At 41.0% G+C, this 22,820-nt stretch overlaps 1 protein-coding gene across 1 annotated transcript in view; it reads left to right on the forward strand.

Moving 5' to 3' along the window:
- MAP2K6 (mitogen-activated protein kinase kinase 6) overlaps positions 1-22,820 on the forward strand; it is a 114,072-nt gene that overhangs the window by 77,068 nt on the left and 14,184 nt on the right. The window contains exons 2-10 of the mRNA XM_053569158.1: positions 4,151-4,217; positions 13,117-13,165; positions 13,717-13,830; positions 15,267-15,386; positions 16,499-16,615; positions 17,285-17,336; positions 19,150-19,277; positions 21,234-21,311; positions 22,446-22,585. Of these exons, the coding sequence (XP_053425133.1) occupies positions 4,151-4,217; positions 13,117-13,165; positions 13,717-13,830; positions 15,267-15,386; positions 16,499-16,615; positions 17,285-17,336; positions 19,150-19,277; positions 21,234-21,311; positions 22,446-22,585 (865 nt within the window). The remainder of the gene's footprint in view (positions 1-4,150; positions 4,218-13,116; positions 13,166-13,716; positions 13,831-15,266; positions 15,387-16,498; positions 16,616-17,284; positions 17,337-19,149; positions 19,278-21,233; positions 21,312-22,445; positions 22,586-22,820) is intronic.

Genomic DNA, 22,820 nt, shown 5'->3' on the forward strand with positions numbered 1-22,820 from the left:
TCTCCCTACACTCCCATTCCTCTGCCCTGCTCAGTCAGTTGCTTTGCTTGCAATCCCTGCAGTTTAATAACATCCAATGACACTTCTCTGCCGATTTTATTGCCAACTACCCTTGGAACTCGAGCCTAGAGACAAGTAGTAAGGAGAGGGCAGCCAACGCCTCCAGGTTGCCAGTTACTTGGCTGGAAACCCCATTCATATTGGGAAACAGATTTTTTAAAATAAATTTGGCACTGGAAGCACTGCCATCCTTTGTGATGCCGCGTCAGTAACCATAAACCCTCATCATCGTGCCCCCCAACTCTCGGCCAAGCTGACAAATATTTAGGCATCAGCGTATCCTCACGATGCCACCTTCTGTTGACCGTGTGGGCTGCTCGTGCTGTTTGAGTTGGCACTGGAACACGGTGGTCTTCTTCTGTTTTATGTAACAAGGAACATCAGAGAAGCCCTTTGTGCTTACACTCTGCAAGTGGGTGCTGAGCAAGACTTCTTGTGTACCCCATCATTTTTGGTACGGTCAAAGCTAGCGAACATTTCTGTGGCCTGGTAAATATTTTCTGACTCTTGGCAAGGTTTTCTTTTTTTCCAGTACCAGTTTGCTCCAGGCAAGGATTATAATGACCCAGCTTTGGTTTAAGATGAAATTTTGCAAATAGATGTGTGTGATGGTGGGACTACAATATTTTCAGAGATTGTAGGCATGGGTGTGACACGGGCTGATGCAATATACTGTTGCGTGGACCCAATCAGGCTGACGAGGGCTTCCCCTCTGCCGATTGTACCAATCAGAGGGCAAGGCTTGTTGCGATCTGCAGAAATACACAGAAATCTGAGAAGGCTTGTAGCTAGCACGTGACATCCTATAAAGCCCATTTTCTGACTTTTTTTCTTTTGCACTTTAGAACATCAAGGGGAAAGACCATTTAACATAGTTGGCTGCTTGGCTTTATTATTTGCATTGCTCCCTCCCATTTTTTTTTTTTTTTTCTTTAGACACAGCGCTCAGTGTTAGCATCAGGTGCTGGCAGCCTTCCTAGGGGGAACAGATTGCTTTGAAATAAACACAGCTGGAAACTTACATATTGTTTTTCTTTCTTTTAAGAAATGAAAGAGGCATTTATAGAAAGGCTGGAGAACACTGTGCTGTCCAGAATTACTTTATGGATTTATTCCTCCAAGTCTGGTTAATGATTAATGTCATGCTTGCCTGGGTGTCCAAATGGAGCCACTTCCCTTCTCCCTTCCTGAAACTGCAAGTTTCCTGGGAACAATGAACTTGCAGAGGTTTGCTGCAATCTGAACGTGAGGAGGGGTGTGGAGTCTGTTCAGTTCTGTTTCTCCCTGTGGAAGTGTGGTCTTTGGAGCTAAGCAAAGAATGACTTCTGGGGGGTTTTCTTCTGCTGGCCCTCCCTGCAGCAGAGTCTCCTCTGCTGGTCTCTCGCTGTGCTGGGCTGTCAGAGATGGGCAAGTAAGTGAATTATGGAATGTTGATGTGTGCTTGTGATTTTTGTTTTATTTGATCAGCTTTTTAAAGTGAAGGCAGTATACTTTCTAGCAGTGTGATTCAACTAGGTTTTGTGTCTTCTGGAACTGTTTTTTCTTGTTGCTGTCAGGAGTTGGTACGTTTTAAAATATCAAGCTTAAGAAAACTTTGAAGACCATGCAAATCTCCAATTCATATACAGTCAGGGGTCTGGAGTCCACAGATAAGAGGGAGATAATTTCACTCAGGAGGCAGTAAATTTAGGGTAAGTGTGATTTTGATATAGAGAGCTAAGTATAAAGGTGATGAAGAGAGAGAACAAGGGTCTTTGTCTTGGAAGACTATTATTACCATTTATTCCTTTGGTTTCTGTACCAAAAGGTTTCTCTGTCTCTCTCATTTCTTTGTATAGATATTTTATTGATTTATTAAATTATAGCATAATAATTAAATACTATTAAGAACTCTACTAATTAAGAGCTATGTGAAGGTTTTTCAAAGCAGGTTTGCTCAATAAAAAGCTCATTCTCTTTATATCTAGTAAGAACTGAGCTTGAAATAAAGAAGAGCTGTAGGAATTTAGGAGTAACTTCTGCTGTTAGTTTGTTTAGATAGCAATTGAGGACCCTTTCTCACAGGCAAACTATATTCTACTCCAGTTTTGTCTTGTTTTATTTGTGAGAAATATTAGGATTGTGTCTGTTGGGATTACCTAAATCACCTGTCACCTGTACTGCACTGGATTGTGTAAGTGGTGATCTGAACAAGTTAAACCTTGTCACTCATTTCTCAGTGGAGTATTTCATTTAAAATACAATTCCCTACCTCTTTGACTGAAGTCCTTGAATGGGCATTGTTGGGATCAGGGCATATATCTATTTGGGTCCTCACCGTTGGGTATAGCACCTCACCCAATTACTGGTATACAGTAAAATTCTATGTGTGGTCAAAAATGAACTAACTCAGTTAACATGCTAAATGGTCCAGTATCTGAGCTCTAGGGGTAGGAAAGTGATTGGTGAGTTTTGAACCTCATATCACACGTAGTCCCAAATGAGGGGAGAATTGAGAAAGCTTCTTAGAATAAAGACCCTAAAGGCTTTCTATGGTCAATACTGGCAGCCATACTTCCTGCCTATCTTTATACACCTTGGCGGAATTGATGTAGATTTTAGATTTTGAAGAAAAAGGAAGAAAAGACTCATTGTGCGTTACACTGGAGTATGATTATATGGCCAATTTCCATTCATAAATTTCTAAAAAGATGTTTTAAAAAATGAGATTATACAGATCGTTTTTCTACACGATTTTAATTAACTGCTACTTAAGGAATCTCAGCGTTCTTCCACATACATTATCTGACTTCCTTTTCCCATCAGTCCAATGTCGGTTAGTATGGACGTCATGTATCCATTCTACATTTGAGAAGACCAAGCGTCAGGTGCCAGTGCCAAGCGGCTCTAGAGCTGCTTGGTGAGTGGAAGAACAAAGTGTAAGTTGGTTATTTTAAAACTCAAAAGCTCATGCTCCCTCACATCCCACCCTCTTTGGTCATCTCTCAATTTCTTCCACTGTGGAATACTGGAAAGAATTCCTACGTGGGTGTCAGGAGTCCCAGATTCTGATTCTCACTGGGTCATTGCTGGCTCTGTGATATCGAGTGAGTCACCAGAGTCTTTGGATGTCATTTTCCTATAAGGAGTTTACTTTCTTTGATTTTTCTTTGTAGCTTCAGGATTTATCCAGGGCTTGTGTCATCTCTGAACTGCTCACCTGCGATGCGGACGAGAGATGAGAAAGCAGCGTTCTCTTCGGGCTTTCTGTCCTGCTCTGCTTTGATTTCCCCTGCCAAACCCAAAGAGACACCTATCTCCACAGACGAGGAAAATCCCCAGCCCTTACAAGTCAGTTTGCTCTGATCTCCTTCCTGACCTGGCATTTCTCAGTCTGTTCTTTTTTACTCATCAACAAAGTATTTGAGCCAAACCCTCTTGTAGTTTCAGCCCAGGAATGAACAACATCAGGTTACACTCCCATCTGGCCTTAAAAGAAGTGATAACCTCCTTGCATAAATCCACCTGTTACCTTAATCCTTTTTGGAACAGGGCACATGTAAATAAATATTACTCTATCCCTTGCGTAGGCTTATGGCAGGTAGTTAAGGAAAGTAGAACAGTTTCAAAAAAAATTTTTTTTTTGTTTACTTTACTTTCATTGTTAACTATAGCAGTTGTTCCCAGAGCAATTTAGAGAATTACAGGATACTGAGATGAGGGCGACTACATTTTGTTGACATTAAAAAGAAAGAAAAAAAGCATCCTCATTATTGCATAAAAGAAAATGCAAAGAAATTGGAATGACAAATTCTTAGTAGGGAGAAAGGGTCTGTCTTCCCAGGAAAAGAGAGGTGCCATTCTTATCCTGACATTTTCACCCTGGACAAATGAAAAACCTCCTTCATGGCCACAAGCTGCCTGGGAAGCTCTGTTCTGCTCTGCGCTTTAGTTCTCTGCACTCACAGACTTCCTGAGTAGGAAGTCATGTTCTGAATGGGAAGATGAGAGCTGCATGCTTGGGTCAGCTCTCCTTCTCTGCTATAGTCTCTGGCCCTGCATTCTTGCTGTGATTTAGACTTTAACTTTGTCCTTACATCTTTCCTTACAGGCAAGAAGCGAAACCCTGGCCTTAAAATCCCCAAAGAAGCATTTGAACAACCTCAGACCAGTTCCACGTAAGTTGGCAAGACTATCATCTTAATGCAGATAATTGTACTTTACCGATGTCAGAATGGGGGTGCATTTTTAGACTGGTGAGCAGTGTCTTGACTGTGGGAATAGCTATTAGAAAGAAGAGCCTTTTAAGTGGGAAGCCGTTTGCTCACTGTTCTGAGACCTGAAATAATGATACTGCTTCTGTGTCAAATGGGTGATGTTGAACTCTAGTGTCTGAGATTATCGGTTGAGGAAGAATTGAATGTCACACACATTTGGCTGATGGAGGTCTATGTAAGCCCAGAAAAGTTCTTGGCTGCCAACTCTCTTGCCTTTTCCCTATAGATTTCAGCAAGTAAGCAAGTCCCTGTGAGAGTCACTACTATAAAACTTGGGTTGAGATGTAACAATGGTATTTGGTGAGGACCCACGTCCTGACACCTAAATACTGTCCCGTGTAAACAGAAGGCAAAATGAAGTGAAGGAACACTTGTTTGTTAGCTGAGGTTTTGGCACAGATCCTCAAGTCAGTTCAAGTACTAGTCAGGCTAGTTAAAGATTCCCTCTATAAGTCTCCTCTTTATTCTTATTATTTTTTTGGTCTGTTTGTGTGGTGAGGAGGGTACTTCCTGTACAGCTGGAGGAATGACCAACTCCAGAAGCATCTGCATGGGAGGAATGGAAATTCCGAGGAAATAAATCACAATAGAGGTACTCAGAGACAGAGTGAGGGCGAGGAGCGGACACCCCAGTGGAAGCTTGGGCACTGAAGGCTTCTGCTCATATCTACAGAAGAGCCTCTCTTTGTAATGACTTTTGACCTTACTATTATCTATCAGAAAGCACAACCCCCTGAGTGTTGGGGTGCGCTTTGAAAAATGCTCATGTCTATTGTGAAACTTTGCTAAGGCCACCAATTCTTGCATTCCATGCAGCAAATATGAGAAAAACTTTCCACTGAAGGACTTTTGAGGACAGAGCAGGATGGAGGACTCTTCAGCATTCTGCACTGTAGCTCATGGGGTTGAACTCAAGGTAGAATGTTCCTTTTATGAGGATCTTCAGGGGGAAGTTCTTTCCGTTCTTACTATCAAGATAGGTTTTCTTTTCTTTTCTCTTTTTTTTCTCTCCCCTCTCCTCTTCACCCCTCCCCTCCCCTCCCCTCTCCTCTGCTCTGCTCCCCTCCTCTGTCATCCCCTCCCCATCTCTTCCTTTTCTTCTTATTTTGGTCTCTCTATGCAATTGATTTTTCATTATTTGCTATTTTTTTTTTTTAAACCGTGGACCTGTGAACTGTGTAATTAGTATTATTTTTCCTCTCTGACTGGTTTCTTGAAAGCTGGAGTTAAATATGTGGATGATTTTGACTTTCTGTATTGGACTTTATATATTCACAGGAGATTGCAAAGAAATGTATAGGGAAGTCCTGTTCACCCTTCCTCCAGCCCACATCCAACTCTAACCCCACCCCCATATTGATATCTTCCATGATGATAGTATATTATCCAAATCAAGAAAGCGGCATTAGTGCAGACCATAGAACTTACTTGATTTTATCAGCATGTAGGCACTCGTGTGTGGGGGGAGGGGTCTGGGCAGTTTATCACACGTGTGCTTTTGCATAATCACTATTACAATCAAGATACACAAGTGTAGCAACACTGTAAGAGTCTTTCATGTTACCCTGTCTAAGGCACATGCCTCTCTTTTCTAGAAACCACTCAATTCTCAACTGCCTTTTTGTGATTTCATGATTATTGTCTACAATCTCTTTTTAAGATTTTTTTTTTCTGTTCGTGCATGATTTCCTTGAGGTTTATTCAAATTATCGCACGTAGTAATAGTTGCTGCTATTTTGTTGCTGAGTACTGTTTCGTGGTAGGGTTAGACCACAGTTTGTTTAACACTTCAGCTTTTGATGAAGATATGGGTGGTTTTCAGTTTGGGGCTATTACGAATAATGTTATTATGAATGTTCATGTAGGTAAATTCCCTCGTGAAAGCAAGTCTGCATTTCTCTGGGTGATACGCCCCATTGTGCTATTGCTGGGTTATATGCTACGCCCATTTTTACTTTTGAAAGAACTGGCAAGCTATTTTCCAGAATAATTGTACCATTTTAATATTCTCAGAACTCATCACGTCTGAATGATGCCTCTTCTTTTGCCTCCCTACCAGCGTTTGATCTTATCACTGTTTTTTCATTTTAGCCGTTCTATGTGTATTTTCCGTTTGCAATTTTCTTTTTTTTTTTTTTTTTTTTTTTTTTGTAGAGACAGAGTCTCACTTTATGGCCCTCGGTAGAGTGCCGTGGCCTCACACAGCTCACAGCAACCTCCAACTCCTGGGCTTAAGCGATTCTCTTGCCTCAGCCTCCCGAGTAGCTGGGACTACAGGCGCCCGCCACAACGCCCGGCTATTTTTTGGTTGCAGTTTGGCCGGGGCTGGGTTTGATCCCTCCGCCCTCGGTATATGGGGCCGGCGCCCTACTCACTGAGCCACAGGCGCTGCCCCCGTTTGCAATTTTCTAGTGAGGTAATACTGGCCTAATAAAAATGAATTGGTAGATGTTCCTTCTTCTAATTTGTGGCATAAGTTGTGTAAAATTGCTGTAATTCTTATTTGAATGCTTGCTAAAATTCCCCAGTGGAACAGAATGGGCCTGAATATTTCTTTTTCCGGAAATTTTTAATTCAAATTTAATTTCGTTAATAGTTATCCGATTATTTCAATTGTCTGTTTCATCATGACTGAGTTTTGGTAGTATATGGTTTCTGAAGAGTTTTGAAGAGTTAGCCATTTTGTCTAAGTTGTTGAATTTATGACAGTTACTCGTATATTTCCCGATTATCTTTTCAATGGCTGCCTGATCTGTTATGATATCCTGTTTTTTTTTTTTTCCCCTGATATTGGTAATTTGTATCTTTGTCAATTTTAGTGACTTTTTTTTGAAGAACAGCTTTGTTTTGTTGTTTTCTTATTTTCAATTTATTACTTTCTGCTCTTCTTATTTCCTTTGATGTGTTTACATGTGTATATATACAGGGTGTCCATAATGTTTGTATGCAATTTAAAATAGACAACTATTTAGACAACATGCACCTTATGGATATCCTATATATATTTTATTTTTTCTTTTTGGGAGATGGGGTTTCACTCTGTTGCCCAGGTTGGTTTTGAACTACTGGACTCAAGCAATTCTCCCATCTCAGCCTCCCAAAGCACTGGAATTATAAGTATGAGCCACTGTGCTCTGCCTCCTTCGAGTTATTTATTTATTTATTTATTGAGACAGAGTTTACTTCTTTGCCCTTAGTAGAGTGCCATGGCATCACAACTCAGAGCAACGTCAAACTCTTGATCTCAAGTGATCCTCTTGCCTCAGCCTCCCAAATAGCTGGGACTACAGGTGCCCACCACAACACCCGGCTATTTCTTTCTATTTTTAGTAGAGACAGGGTCTTGCTCTTCCTGAGGCTTGTCTTGAACTCCTGAGCTCAAGCAATCCACCTGCTTTGGCCTCCCAAAGTGCTAGGATGGGATATGTTTTTATATCAACCTGCCAGCCATCTTATATTCTTTCCTCTTAAAATTTTTATTCTTTACCTGTTAGTGATTTATGTTAAGTATTAGTTACTTAACATATTTAAGTAACTAATGTTCTGTATTTCATGAAGTTTTGAAAAGCCACCATAAATTCTTGTGCTTGGGATAAACAAACAAAACCCAACACAAGCATAGAAGTAGTTTCTATTTTGTCTTACCCTCATGTGGTAGAACGTACTTTGAATATACTTTTCGGTTTCACTGTGTGAAGCCAGAAGCATCACTTCAGTATTGTAGAACATACCACTTTAGCTCCAAGAACCTTCTTCTTGTTATTCTAATACTGAGACTTAAATTTGTACTCCTAAAGAAGCAGCTTCCACATTTTGTGTTTTCATTGGCAAGTTTTTGCGTTTGGCTTGGTGATTCTTACCATTTATACCCTGCTTCCTTCTGCTGGGCTACCCAGAAATAAATAGCCTGGGCAGAGCTCCCTTCTCCCTACTGCTCTTGTGTGGTCCCTCGGGGGTGGGGGCACTTAGAGTTGCCAGTCCCAATGTGTGTTGGACTCAGGTTTCCTAGCTGTCTCTGCACTTGATTAATGAACTCCTTCTAAATCAATTCTATGGTAGTTAGTATTATTTTGTTTAATCACCACAAGAAACTCAGGAGGCTGTTTTTATTACCCTCACAAGACAGGAAGAAGCAGAAGTATGCAAGGGTCGGGTCCTTTGCTCAAAGCTGTCGAGCAAAGCTTCACAGATAACAGTTCCAACTCTCTAGCCAGAATGACTATGTTTATATGTATTTGGGTTCTAAACTTCACTAGTTGAGTACCTTAGGCAAGATACTGAGCTGTACCAAGCCTTAGTTTCCCTTTTCTACAAGACAGGAATAAATGTTGATGTGTTTGTTAAGAGGATTCGATCTCATAATCCCTATTAAGTGTCCAGCCTAGTGCCTGGTGCATTGTCATTGCTCAATGACAGGTAGATGGTTCTAAGTTGATGTCCTTATTGTACCACTGCCTTGTAAACATGGGGCTCTCCTACTCTCAAGTACGTGCTCCTAGCTACATACTAGCCTGGTTGAGACTGTGACCTACCAGTTCATGGCTAGTGAAATGAAAGGCAGGAAGGACCCTTTACTTCCGTAATTAAAAAGTTATCACGATCTCATAATCTCTTTGAAAGTCCTTAAATTGTGTGGTCTCTTTCAATGTCAAATCTTCCCTTTGCAATAAAGACGATATTCCCTCTAAGAGTTGTAAAAATTAAAGACGATCGTTTATATAAATGGTCTAACACAGCCCCTGGCCCAAGTAGGTGTTTACTACATATTTTTGAATAAATGAATAATAATCAGAATAACCAGCGAACTGAATACTCATATAGAAGCATAAAATAAATAATTATTATAATAAACAAAAGCTGGCTGTTCATACGAAAAACTAATATTAGGTGACCTTTGGAATACCTTTGGTTTTTCAAGAGGAGAATTTTGTAATACGCTTGGTTCTTTTCACAGAGGACTAAGATGTGAAATCAGTGGCAGGGAACAGTCACCCCCAGTATAAACTTCCTGCAAGTCGCAATGTCCTAGGCAGACTAATGTGCCCAGCCCCGGGCAGAACACATGGTCAACTAATCCAATCTCATCCGTCAGTCTTGGCCCCATCATTTGATACTTCTGGCAGATGTGATGAGCCCAAGGGCCTGAGGTATGGGTGAGCTGATCATTTTCATGGGAGGAGGCTCAGGTATTGGGAGCAGGTTCCTCTGGATTTAATCAGACTTGGATGAGAATGATAAGGGGTAAAGCTCTCAGCCCAGTCTATATATTCCCTTTCTCTCTTCTACTTTCTCCATTTTACATAGAACAAGGCTGAGATTCGGGTGGTCTGAGCTTTATTTTCAGCTCCGTTGATGACTAGATGGCTTTAGAAAATCACTAGGCTTTTCTGGAGTTTCATTCTTAATCTGGAAAATTGCATCAAATCCTTCTGTTAGGTCGCAGTGTGATGCAAGGGTGGTGTAGAGCTGAAGTCACCCAACTTTTTAAAGAAAAGGCCAGAGAGTGAATATCTTAGGCTACTTTGTTTGTGTTTTACAACCATTTAAACCTATAAAAGTCTTTCTTAGCTGGGCCCTAGGCTGTAATTTCCCAAGTCCTGGAATAGAATATAAGAATTACACCTGAAAGAGATTTTTTTTTTTAAATTAATGAATATACATACTCTTTTCTAACTAGAATTTATTCCATATGATTTCTGAGAGCATGAACATTTTATAAACTTTTACTTCTGAATGGTTAACAGAAAGTCTCAATACTGTTAATTCTATAGAAGAAAATGGAATACTACAGTCTATGAAGAAGGATTAATTGTTCATATATTTGCTCAGTTATTTCTACAAATTGCTTAAAGCAAGTATTCTTAGAAGGCAAACAATAATTAAGAAAATAATTTAAGCAATTTTTTTAGTCCTGTCCTTATTAATATTTTTCATTTTTGATTTTGATGCTTATTAATGATAACAAGCCTCTCATTTGAAAATACTTTCATATATTATACTGGGAAGCAGGAGAGGCAAAAATGATTTGGTAAATTCCAGCCAATCTCCAAGAGAATAATGATTATAATAAAAGTAATGAAAGTGATGTAACCTTGTATTAGTATGGAAACAAGTGTTCACAAAGCTCTTTCCCATGCTCCAAACCAATCTTGATTGTCAGTGAAAACCTGTTAATGCCACACATTGATTATTTGTTTATATGTTAGGCCAGTGGTTCTCAACCTTCCTAATGCCATGGCCCTTTAATACAGTTCCTGTGGGTCGTGACCCACAGGTTGAGAACCGCTGTGTTAGAGTAACTGTAGAACTATTTCCCAAGAAAATCCTGTCCCATGTTTAAGTAAGTGCTCACTTGTCTCTAGGACGTCTCTTATCCACCACCCTCATTAGATGGCAAGAAAACGGAGGTAGCTCCAAATGATTAGTGACCTTTCTGTTGCTTCAGACTTTTTTAAAGGCAAGAGTGCTAAATAATTGCAAGGTCTGTTTTATTGTTTATATTATGGGTTTCAAGTCATACTTGTCTTTATTTCAAAGTTCCATTACAACGAGTCCAAATTGTGACAACTAAAGAAAAACAGCTTTGGAAATTTTAAGGATGAGAAATTAGTTTAGAAATTTGACTCTTGCAGTAAGCTTTTCTTTCTTTCTTTTCTTTCTTTCCTTCCTTCCTTCCTTCCTTCCTTCCTTCCTTCCTTCCTTCCTTCCTTCCTTCCTTCCTTCTTTCCTTCCTTCCTTCCTTCCTTCGTTCCTACCTTCCCTCCCTCCCTCCCTCCCTTCCTTCCTTCCTTCCTTCCTTCCTTCCTTCCTTCCTTCCTTCCTTCCTTCCTTCCTTCCTTCCTTCCTTCCTTCCCTCTTTTCTCTATATCGCCCTTGGTAGAGTGCTGTGGCATCACAGATCACAGCAACTTCTAACTCCTGGGCTTAAGAAATTCTCTTGCCTTAGCCTTCCAAGTAGCTGGGACTACAGGTGCCTGCCACAACGCCCAGCTATGTTTTTGTTGTTGTTGCAGTTGTCATTGTTGTTTAGCAGGCCTGGGCCAGGTCTGAATCTGCTAGCCTCAGTGTACACGGCCGGCACACTAACCACTGAGCATTGGCGCCGAGCTGCAGAAAGCTCTTCTGAAGAAAAATTCCCTGCTTAGAAACACAAGCCATATAAACACATTACTGCATTTGTGTGGGTATATATATATATATATTTTTTTTTTTTTTATTCTCTCTGCCTTCCTCCCAGTCTCCGGTTGTCAATGAGAATAGAAAAACTGTAGGTATTCTATGCGTATCAAAGGGATGTTGAGGTGAGAGAAGGCTTGCCTTTAAGAGCTTAGGTTCATGTTCGTATCTGTGTTTCTAGTCCTATTTCTTCCTTATTCTTTTATTTATGTATTTAGTTTCAGCAAAAGGGATAGAATCATAATACATTAAGGTTGAGAAAACTTGTCATTGCCAAAGGATTCTCTTCTCTCTCCTTTTCATCCTCCCTTCTTCATCCCCTCCTTCTGTTTTCCTCCGCATTTTTCTTAAGACAGTTCTGACATGGACTGTGCCTCCAGAGGGACGGGACTTTCCACCTGCCAGCTCCCCCTCTGTTCTGGCAGCACCAGGCATCCTTTAGCTTTAGCCCTAGCTGTTCTGCTTGTTGGGTCATATTAACAGTGTATTTCTTGGCATTTCTTGCTTTTGTCATGATACCTACAGAACATTTCTTTCTAGCAAATGTCTTTCTAGGCTCCTGGTTCCGTGCACAGCCAGAGCCAAACATCTTTTTCTTAAGTGGATGATACCAACTGAGAGATCATTGAAAGCTGTAGAGAAGAGTTCCCATGAGCAGACTGTGGAAACACAAAGTCAGTACCCTTCTGGCTTCTGAGAAGACCCTGAATCGCAGGTGGACAATTTGTGGAAGACGTATCACTAGACACGGTTAGGCAGCTTGGTAGAACAGAAGGATTGCTGAGCTGGGAAATAGGGGACCTGGGGCAAGTCACTTCACCTCTCCTGGACCTTTTGTCCATCTCTAAAGAAAGGAACTAGGAATTTCTGTGTTCTACGAATTTTGTGAGTTAACAGAACCATATGCCAATTTGTTTCTTGTGAGAAAAGTGGTAAAATGATGGGACATATTGGTGCTCTTAGATGAAAAAAGTTTGCAAGTCACTAGTACAGCATAATTATCTAAATAACTCCATTATAGATATGGGTCATATTTATTAGATATTTCCTCTGCACTAAGTATTGAGCTGAGTATTTTGTTTGGACTATCTTATTTAATGCTAACCCTTCTACAAGAGGTAGGTATATTAATATCTTTTTGTTAAAGAAGAAATAGAAGCACAAAGAGGTGCAATTTTTTTTTTTTTTTTTGAAACAGTCTTACTATGTTGCCCTTGGTAGAGTGCTGTGGTGTCACAGCTCATAGCAACCACCAACTCTTGGGCTTAAGCGATTCTCTTGCCTCAGCCTCCCAAGTAGCTGGGATTACAGGCACCCGCCACAACACCCAGCTATTTTTTGTTGTGGTTGTCATTGTTTAGCTGGCCCGGGCTGTGTTTGAACCCATCCGCTCCGGTATATGTGGCTGGTGCCCTAACCACTTAGCGACAGGCACCACCAGGTTAAGCGATTTAAACCCAAAATGTATTTCAGATCCAATACTATTCATCTTCAGAGGCTGCTTTACGGCACTCAGGAACGTCCACTTTCTTCCTGAGAAAAACCTCTCTAGAGGCATGTGCTTTAGGAAGGATGTAGTTGACTAAAGATCTCACGTTTCTTCTTTTCCCCCAATCCTTCATAGGCCACCTCGAGATTTAGACTCCAAGGCTTGCATTTCTATTGGAAATCAGGTGAGAACAATCTTGTCTGCTGGCTAATACCTTGGCTATTTTCTCTGTAAGCTTTCTGATGGACCTCTGAAAAATTTATTTTGTCTAACATGTTATTGGGGGGATGGTTCAAAATGAAATTTTAATTTAAAGGGAAGTGGTAGGTGGAGCTCTTGCTCTTTTGCATGTATGAAATCAGGGGGTTGTGGTTGTGATGGAAGGTATTTTAGGAGAGCAGATGAACCTCTTGGGAAGGCATTTCTCTAAGCCCTGACGTAACCTGGCTGCCCCCAGTGGGGATTACAGACAGAACGAAGGGCTTGTGTCTGAAGGGCCACAGTGGAGGCAGCTCCACTTGCGCCCTGGGAAAGCTGAGTTGGAGCTGGGTTTCTGAGTCACCTGTGACAAGCAAGTGGCCTACTTGGGGAGCTTTAACATCTCCTGTCACTTCTTGCTTTCAGTGGCTGCTTCGACATGCTAGAAAAGCTTCTGGCCCTAGGACATTAGGAGAAACCAGTTGGAGAACAGCGTGGTCCCCGTTCCCTGTTACATGGTTACTTTCTGTCTTGCAGAACTTTGAGGTGAAGGCCGATGACCTGGAGCCTATAGTGGAGCTGGGGCGAGGTGCGTATGGGGTGGTAGAGAAGATGCGACACGTACCCAGCGGGCAGATCATGGCGGTGAAGGTAGAGTTGACGTTCCCCCAAACGGTCTGTGTCTGTGGTGTGTGTGCCTGTCCAGCGCAGGTGTAAGCCAGCCCTTTTGGTAGAAGCAAAGCAATCTTCAGTAGGGCGAAACAGAAAAGATTATTTGCAGGGACCCTTATTTCCCTCCAAATGTGTGGAAAATGCTTCCTTGCTGTGAGTTGCATCTACTTTTATTTTCTTTTTACATGGTAAGTCTCCCCATCCCTCCTCCCTCCATTTTTTATTTTTTTTTACATATTCCACATTTTATCATTTTATTATTTTTTAAATTTGAGATTAATATGAGGAGACAAACAATTAGGTTACATTGTTTGCATTTGTTAGGTAAAGTCCCAGTTGTAGTTAAGCCTTTCACCCAGGGAGGTCTGCTGTACACCCTTACGTTGTGCCTATTAAGTGGGAGCTGAGCAACCCCCTTTTCTCCTCCATCCTCCCCCCACTTGAATTTAATTGTGTTTTTCTCTTGTGTGAGTGTGTAGTTGTTTACCTGTTGCTTTCATATTAGTATTGAGTACATTGAATACTTGTTTTTCCATTCTTGTGATACTTTACTAAGGAGAATATACCACAATTTCCTCCCTCCATTTTTATTTTTTTTTTGGGAAAAGACCACGTCTTCATCATGCTTAAAAGAATTAATGGCACTCCCCTAACCTCCATCTACTACTCAGTGCAAATGAAAATTTCCTTGATCATCTCAAAGTGTTTTTTATTTTCCTGCAGTTTGGTTGGTTTTCCAAATTAGCATCCAAACCACAGTTCACATATTGCATTTGGCTGTTTTGACTCATAAATTTCTTGTATTCTATATTGTGTTGTTTTTTTTTGTTGTTGTTTGTTTTGAGACAGTCTCAAGCTGTTGCCCTGGGTAGAGGGCTGTGGCATCATAGCTCAGAGCAACCTCCAGCTCTTGGGCTGAAGTGGCCCTCTTGCCTCAGTTTTTCTATTTTTAGTAGAGACGGGCATCTTGCTGTTTTGCTCAGGCTGGTCTCAAACCAGTGAACTCAAGCAATCCACCTGCCTCAGCCTCCCAGAGTGCTAGGATTACAGGCATGAGCCACTGTGTCTAGCCCACATCATATTGCTTTTAAAGAATTATCCCTGAAAATCAAGAAATCAGAACTGAGAGAGGAAATTGTTTCCATTTGTGGAAAAAAGGAGGGTAAAATACATCTAGAGTAAATTTGTGTTTTTATGCTATGTAAAAGACATCTGTAATCATTTCCTGTTTCCATATTTCATTTTTGCATGTTATAGATAACTAAATACTTGGGGTGACATTCAGAAGATGTTGCTAGAAGTTGTGTTGTGAATTTTTGTGCTGTTTTCAGGGTGGGACTCCTTAAGTTCCCTGCTTTATTAGCTGCCTCATCCTCATAGTAATAACCATATGTTTTCCACATGTTCCCATTCAGCGGATCCGGGCCACAGTCAATAGCCAAGAGCAGAAACGGCTACTCATGGATTTGGACATTTCCATGAGGACAGTGGACTGTCTGTTTACCGTCACCTTTTATGGAGCGCTCTTCCGGGAGGTAGGTGGTAGAGCAATTCAAAGTTCAAGAACTGTAGATTAAGAAGTTTCTCTGATCACATAAATGCCATGAATAGTCACGCTACTTTTTCTTATTTGACGTAATTTTGTTTAGAGGATTTTACGCGGGTGCAGTGATGACATGTTTTGCTGCAAGTTTGGCTTAAAACTAGGGTATTTTCAAGGGTGGCTAGCTCCTCTGAAGATGCTGATTCTCTTCTCCTTTCTGTTTTGTTGTGTCTGTTCTGGCAGACCGTCTCTATAATAAATCATCTATAAACTATAAACTGATTTGATTGACTCCTTAAGATCTGGAATATTCTGGTCTTTTGACCCCTTTATGAGCTTTGTGTGGCTTGTGTATCATCTAGGCTTCATTTGATCTTTGCTCTACTTCTGTTTTTCACTTTACCATGATATGGTTTTTTTTTGGAGATAGAGTCTCACTTTGTTGCCCTGAGTAGAGTGCCGTGCCATAATAGCTCACAGCAGGGTCAAACTCTTGAGCTCAAGTGATCCTCTTGCCTCAGCCTCCTGAGTAGCTGGGACTATAGGCTCCTGCCACAATGCTTAGCTAGGTTTTCTATTTTTAGTAGAGGTGGGGTCTTGATCTTGCTCAGGCTGGTCTTGAATTTCCCGAGCTCAAGCAACCACCCTCCTTGGTCTCCCAGAGTGCTAGGATTACAGGTGTGAGCCACCACGCCCAGCCGTGATATGGTTTATAAGGCTTCACCTCACTCTTAAAACCAGGCTTTTGATTGAACTTTGCTGGTGTTTAGTGCAGGAGATCAGACCTGGAGCAGGCATTTGGGCTTAACTCCCAGACAGCAGTGACAGCAAAGGCTTGAATTTCTGGGGCCCTATTGCTAATATGTGTGAGTGATTAGGTCCCATCTGTTGGGAGTGAGAGATCACATGCAGGCTCAATGCTTGGCTGTCCCCTGGTCTCCTCTTTGGAGATAATCATGCTCTTTTCTAAATACTGGAAGGGAAGCCATATGTTCCCTCAAAACCTCAAGTGAGAAGTGGTCAATTCTCTGGGACGGGTGTTAACTGCTTTTGCTTTCTTCCTTTTCCATGCTTTTTTACAATCCCGAACCAAACTGTCTCCAGGGTGATGTGTGGATTTGCATGGAACTTATGGATACATCCCTAGATAAATTCTACAAACAAGTTATCGAGAAAGGCCAAACAATTCCAGAGGACATCTTAGGGAAAATAGCAGTTTCTGTGAGTATATTCTTGAACCCCGCTGCAAGGAGAATATGAGAAATCTAGGCCTCGTGTGTCTTTGTATTCCCAGCGTGAAGAAACGCTACCTGGACCGCAGCCACGAACACATACATGTCTGTTGAATACATTCATTTGTTAGTGGTTGATAAACAGGTGCTTTTCTTTCTGAACAACATGTAGAAGACTCCAGCACTCACATGGTTTGGTTAACTCTTAAATGCCTCTAAGCAGACCCTTCATCTCCTATGACCACATTCTTGCTGTCTATATTCTGATATTAGTTCATCTGGATTTTCATTAGTAGATTTTTAAATGTTTTCTTAAGCTTAATAGGCACACAAGGAAGCAGAAGAAAAAGAAATAGAATGAAGGTCTGCTACTTTAGTGGTATTGAGGTTGATTTGGATGGAGAAAGAAGGGGATGCTTGGGGCCAAATGAAGAATCAGGTGGATGAGGGAGACATCTTCTCTATTATAAGATGTAGTCCTCTCTGGTGGGTGGACTATAATTGGAGTAGTTTCCCGTGTCTTTTCTTGGATAGGACCGCTGCAATCTGAGAAAATACCTCACCTTGGGATCTCAGGCTAAGGATAATAAAATTGGATATACTTAACGTTCAATTTCTTTCCAGCGATGTGGTAAATCAACCTTTGTTTCTCTTGCAGATCGTAAAAGCTTTAGAGCATTTACACAGTAAGCTGTCTGTCATTCATCGAGGTAAGCATCCATGAACGTCCTCAACTGTTCCTTTTATAAAGTTTAGTTCTTTTAGTCCCTCCTCACCACCCTTCCCCCCATGGATGGATGTAGAATTGAGTCATGCTAGGGAACAAAAGAGCTGTCCTTGGAGCGGGACAGCAAATCGTATGAGCAGCTATTCTTCACCATGGCTGAGGACATGAGAAGACATGGGCTTTGTGATACATCTGAATTGAATATAAAATCCTGGTTACAGAGCACAGGTGTGGGATTATGTCATGGAAAATTCTAGGGAATATGATAAAAATTCATCTTGTATTGGCCATCACATGAGAGCACATTAGAAAGGCAGAATCACAGATCTCAACACCAAATGAATTGGCATCTGCATTTTGATCAAAATCCTCAGCTGATTCTTGTGTATTTTAAGGGAGGAGAAAATGGGGTTTTTTCCTTCTCTCCTCCCCTTCCTTCCTATCAGCTTTTCATCTCTTTATATAGCGCTGTAATAGATGCCCTGAAAGGCATCTGAGAAGAAAATAGTATTCTTGGTAAATTTATATGTAAGGATTCTTGATGGGAGGTAAGACAAATACATACACACACACACACACACAAAAAAAAAAAAAAAAGGGGGAAAAAATCTCCCTTGGAAATATGAAAGTACCAAATATGAAATAGTATAGGTAAAATATAAAACGAAGAAATGATTATCATTTGGTGATTATAGTCAGGGAAAGCTTCTTGGAAGAGATATGTTCAACCAAGTGTTTGAGAAAATTAATGGGACGTATTGATAACCTGTAGGGCATTGTGGTTTTGATAATTGTTAAACTCCCTGAGCCTGGTAATAATGTAAAATGTCTTGCACAGCGTTCCTATTATTATTATCATTAATTTTTATTATTAATAATTGGAAAAATAAGATGGAGGGAGATAAGGAGAAAGTGGGAAGGAATTCAGATAGGAAGAAAGATACAGATTATCCACAAACATGTGGATAAACATTTACTTCATATTAATGAAGTATTTAATTCATAATACAGAATACATATAAGGCATAAAAAATAATAAAATGAAATTTGTCTATACGCCAGTTTAAGGGAAAATTTACAAAGGATAATTTTTAAAGCTTTTAAAATAACACTTTTCCTGATCCCATATCCTTTGTAAAACATATTACAAACAGAAATAAATAATAATCTCTAATGGTAATATAATTTCTAATTCAATTATCTGGAGATGACAAGTTTTTTGGGCATGTGGGCAGGTGGGTTATATCTTTCTAGTCTGAAGGAGTCATTCGAAATCTGCTTAGTAAAACCCTTCTTCTGTGACCTGCTCCATGGTGTGTCATACCTGGGTTTGTGGCATATGACCTCAGACATATCTCTTGTAAAAGTTTCATTCAAAACTGGTTGTTTTGATCATATTTGGTGTATCACTGGGTCACAGTTCGCCGTTTCATTGATTGGCCTATTACCCCCACACTGTGTATCAGTAGATCCTTCTGAGCTGAGCATGTGCTTCCGTCATGACTTTTAAAGTTCTTACTGCACATACAGGGGCAGGGCAGGTAAAGTCAGGGCAGGAAGCAGTTCTTTCCATGATGGGTTCACAGGCCTACAAAGCACAGACAAAACTAGACATAGAAAGTCAAGCTGAAGGCAATAAGCAGTGTGTGAGTCCAGGATGGCAGTTCACTTGTGCGTCAGGAGGCTTGGGGGATGGAAGCTGAAGGACAAATGAAGATTTCAGGCCCTCTGCTGGTAGGGAAATGAATCTTGAGAGTATGCTGACAGGATGGGATCCTGGCTGTTTTTGCTTTCAGATGTCAAGCCTTCTAATGTGCTCATTAATGCTCTGGGCCAAGTGAAGATGTGTGATTTTGGAATCAGTGGCTACCTGGTGGACTCTGTCGCTAAAACAATTGATGCAGGTTGCAAACCATACATGGCCGTAAGTACATTCACTGGGGGTGGCCCCTGGAAGTGCAGCTGCCCACAAAGCATACTGGGAAGCAGAGAATGGATGGCCACCCAGGGAAAAGGGAAATGTGCCTACAATTCTGCGTCTCCTTTCTCTTAAATGTTTCCTGTCTGAAATCATCAGTCACTTGCTTCATATCTTCTGTTAGTCTGTTCTGGCTGCCACAGCACTGTCACATAAACCAGGTGACTTATAAACAGCAGAAATTCATTTCTCATAGTTTGGGAGGCTAGAAAGAACAAGGTGGAGGTATCCACAGATTCAGTGTGTGGTGAGGGTCTGCTTGTCTAGGTTCACGGATGGGGCCTTCCTGCCGTGTCCTTTCGTGGTGAAAGGGCTTCGTTTACAAGGGCACCAGTGCTATAGATGAGCATTTTTCCCTTCCAACCTTGTCGCAAAATCCCCTTCTAATATCATCACATGTGTGATTAGGTTTTAACATATTTTTAAAATATAATTATATTTTAATATAATTTTTAATTTCTTACAGAGATGGGGATGGGGGTGTGTGTCTCATTCTGTTGCCCAGGCTAGTCTTGAACTCCTGGCCTTAGCTGGTCCTCCTTGGCCTCTCAAAGTGCTGGGATTATAGGCTCAGTGCGGCAACACAATTGACCTGTTGATTCTTTTTTCTGAGTTCTGAACTATTGATGTTTTTAACCAGGATGATTCTAGATGTTAGCTTTTCTTTTTTTCCTTAAAACAAAATTGAAAATGGTTATGGTAGGGTTTTGAGAGAGATACAACCATTCAGACCATCACACACACACACACACACACACACACATATTACTTCTAACAAATCAAGTTAACAGAGATACATTATTTTAAATAACAAATAAGCAATATATAGAGCCTGCACAATTTTCATGCTGAGTTTCAGGTGAGCATTACCTTGTTTTCTGAGAATAGAATAGGAAGCAGAATTTATCATTTATTTGTTTATTTATATTTTGAGACAGAATCTTACTCTGTCACCCTGGGTAGAGTGCTGGGGCATCATAGCTCATAGCAACCTCAAACTTGAGCTCAAGTGATCCTCTTCCTTCAGCCTCCTAAGTAGGTGGGACTACATGCTCCCACCACAATGCCCAGCTAGTTTTTCTAATAAGTAGAATTTAAATTACCTAAGCAAGACAGTTCATTTCGTCATAAGAGAACCTCATACAGCTGTGAAGATTCATAGCCATTAGCAGAGCCCTTAGGATCCTCTTTAACTGAAAGAACTTAACACTGCATTCTACTTGGAAATGGACTTGTACTTGGAATTGAAAAGCTTTCTGTCTGTGCTTAACTAAAAATTGCTTAGGTGTATTAATGTGGGACAGTAGCTCCAGTGACTTTTTTTTTTTTTTTTTTGAGACTGTCACCCAGGCTGGAGTGCGGTGGCACAATCATAGCAGCTTCAAACTCCTAAGTTAAGTAATTCTCATGTCTCAGCCTCCAGGAGTGCACTGCAGTAAACTAAATAAATTAAATTTATTTTTAATTTCTTACAGAGATGGGGTATGAGGATCCTTAGGTGATCCTCCTTCTTTGGCCTCTCATAGTGCTGGGATTATAGGCTTAGTGAGCAAACACAATTGACCTGTCGATTCTTTTTTCTGAGTTCTGGACTATTGATGTTTTTAACAAGGATGATTCTAGATGTTAGCTTTCTTTTTTTTCTTAAGATGAAATTGAAAATGGTTATGAAGGGAACTTGATCCATTACTGTGTCTAAGAAAAGACTAACTCAGAAGGGCAAGTCCAGGGAGACACCGATGTTTATTGTAATTACTGGGCGTTCTTGGCTTGGGAGGCACGGTAGCAGCTAAAACAACTCACTTGGCAGCTGGTGCTACCCCTGCCCCCAGAGAGTTTATTGAGCTAAGAATGTCGTGGCAATAGTCTTTCCAGTTTCTCAGTTGTCTATCTCCTTTTTAGCCTGAAAGAATAAACCCAGAGCTCAACCAGAAGGGATACAGCGTGAAGTCTGACATTTGGAGTCTGGGCATCACAATGGTAGCGTATGACAATCATCACGGACTATAAGGTTATGGGCCTGAAGCTGCAGTGGGTGGACTTGGGACCAAGAAGCAAATGCCCCAAAGTGCTGGGTTGGGGTGTCCTTTCCTGCTGAGATGGCAGGAGATTTTGAGTGATAATTATGTGCAGTGTGGTATAGTAGAAACCCAGAACTGGGATTGGGAAAGTCAATTTTTCTCTTTATTCCACTTTTGATTAGTTGTATGCCCTTGACTAACGACTGTGGTTACATAGACTCTCTTGCAGCGAGAGGATCTGAATAGACTGTAGTTTAAAATTAAATTATTCTAGTCAAGGGAAGAAGCTTAAGCTACACAAAGAGCTCTGATGTATGTGGCCCCTGGCAGGGCTGTGTTATCCAGGACACAGGCTATGCTTCCCACGATATTTTTATCGCAGAGGTCTTAGCTGTTGACGTCAGGTATACCCTAAAGACGTGATGACAAGTAGGGCAATTTCCTTAGGCACAGCTCTGAAGTTATATGATCAGCGCTTTGCATATAACTTTGGTGATCACCAAGGGCTGGAATTACCCACTGTGGTCCTGGCTCCCTCCTAGCCACAGCAGCTGATTAAATCCCGTGAGTTATTTCATGTCCCTGTCCACGTGATCCTGTGACAGCAAATTGGCCTTTACTCAAGTCCAAAAAAAGATGGGGCATTGGGTCCTAGGTTACTTACAGCCCCCTCAACCCATTTCACCAAAGGACCTGCAGATGGCAGTAGATGTTCAGCTTCGTAAAGGTCTTAGGGTGAGACTTACTTTTCAGAGCACACTTTGAAAAACTGCTTTGCATCCTGAAGTTAAAACTGGTGGCGTGTAACTTTTATGAATCGCCATGGTGGATTTTAGTGAGGGACCTAGTTTTAGATGGGTTTAAGTGGCTTTCTCTAGTAAGATCTTATTTGAAAATCCCTAGCTCTAGGCATTTAGGGGAATTGCTAAAGAACAGATTGTTTATTTTTTTTTCCTTCCAAATTATACTTGAACATCACCTTTGTATTTATCTCTGATGTTCTAGGATTGTTTAAAAAAAAAAACAAAAAACACCCAATTCCCTAAAACAGCCCTGCCTAACCTATTATCTCCTTGTTTCCTCTCCCCCCTAGATTGAGCTGGCCATCCTCCGGTTTCCCTACGATTCGTGGGGAACTCCATTTCAGCAGCTCAAACAGGTGGTGGAGGAGCCATCACCGCAACTCCCAGCAGACAAGTTTTCTGCAGAGTTTGTTGACTTTACCTCACAGTGGTAAGAGAGCCTCATCGCCCAAGTGTCAGTGCTAAAGAAGGAGCTGAGTCCTCATGAATTTCCTCCATCAGGTTTAATCCATGATGTGTGCATTCATTCTGAAAGCATTTGGGGAATATGCCCTATATGCTGGAGAAAGCAAGATGACTATATCACACTCCTTACCCTCACTGAGCTCAAAGCCAAGTAAGGAAGTCTCATAAGTCAATAATTATAACGCAGCAAGTCTGGTGAT

The sequence above is a fragment of the Nycticebus coucang genome, chromosome 18 (genome assembly GCF_027406575.1).
Source record: "Nycticebus coucang isolate mNycCou1 chromosome 18, mNycCou1.pri, whole genome shotgun sequence".
Classification (NCBI taxonomy): domain Eukaryota; kingdom Metazoa; phylum Chordata; class Mammalia; order Primates; family Lorisidae; genus Nycticebus; species Nycticebus coucang.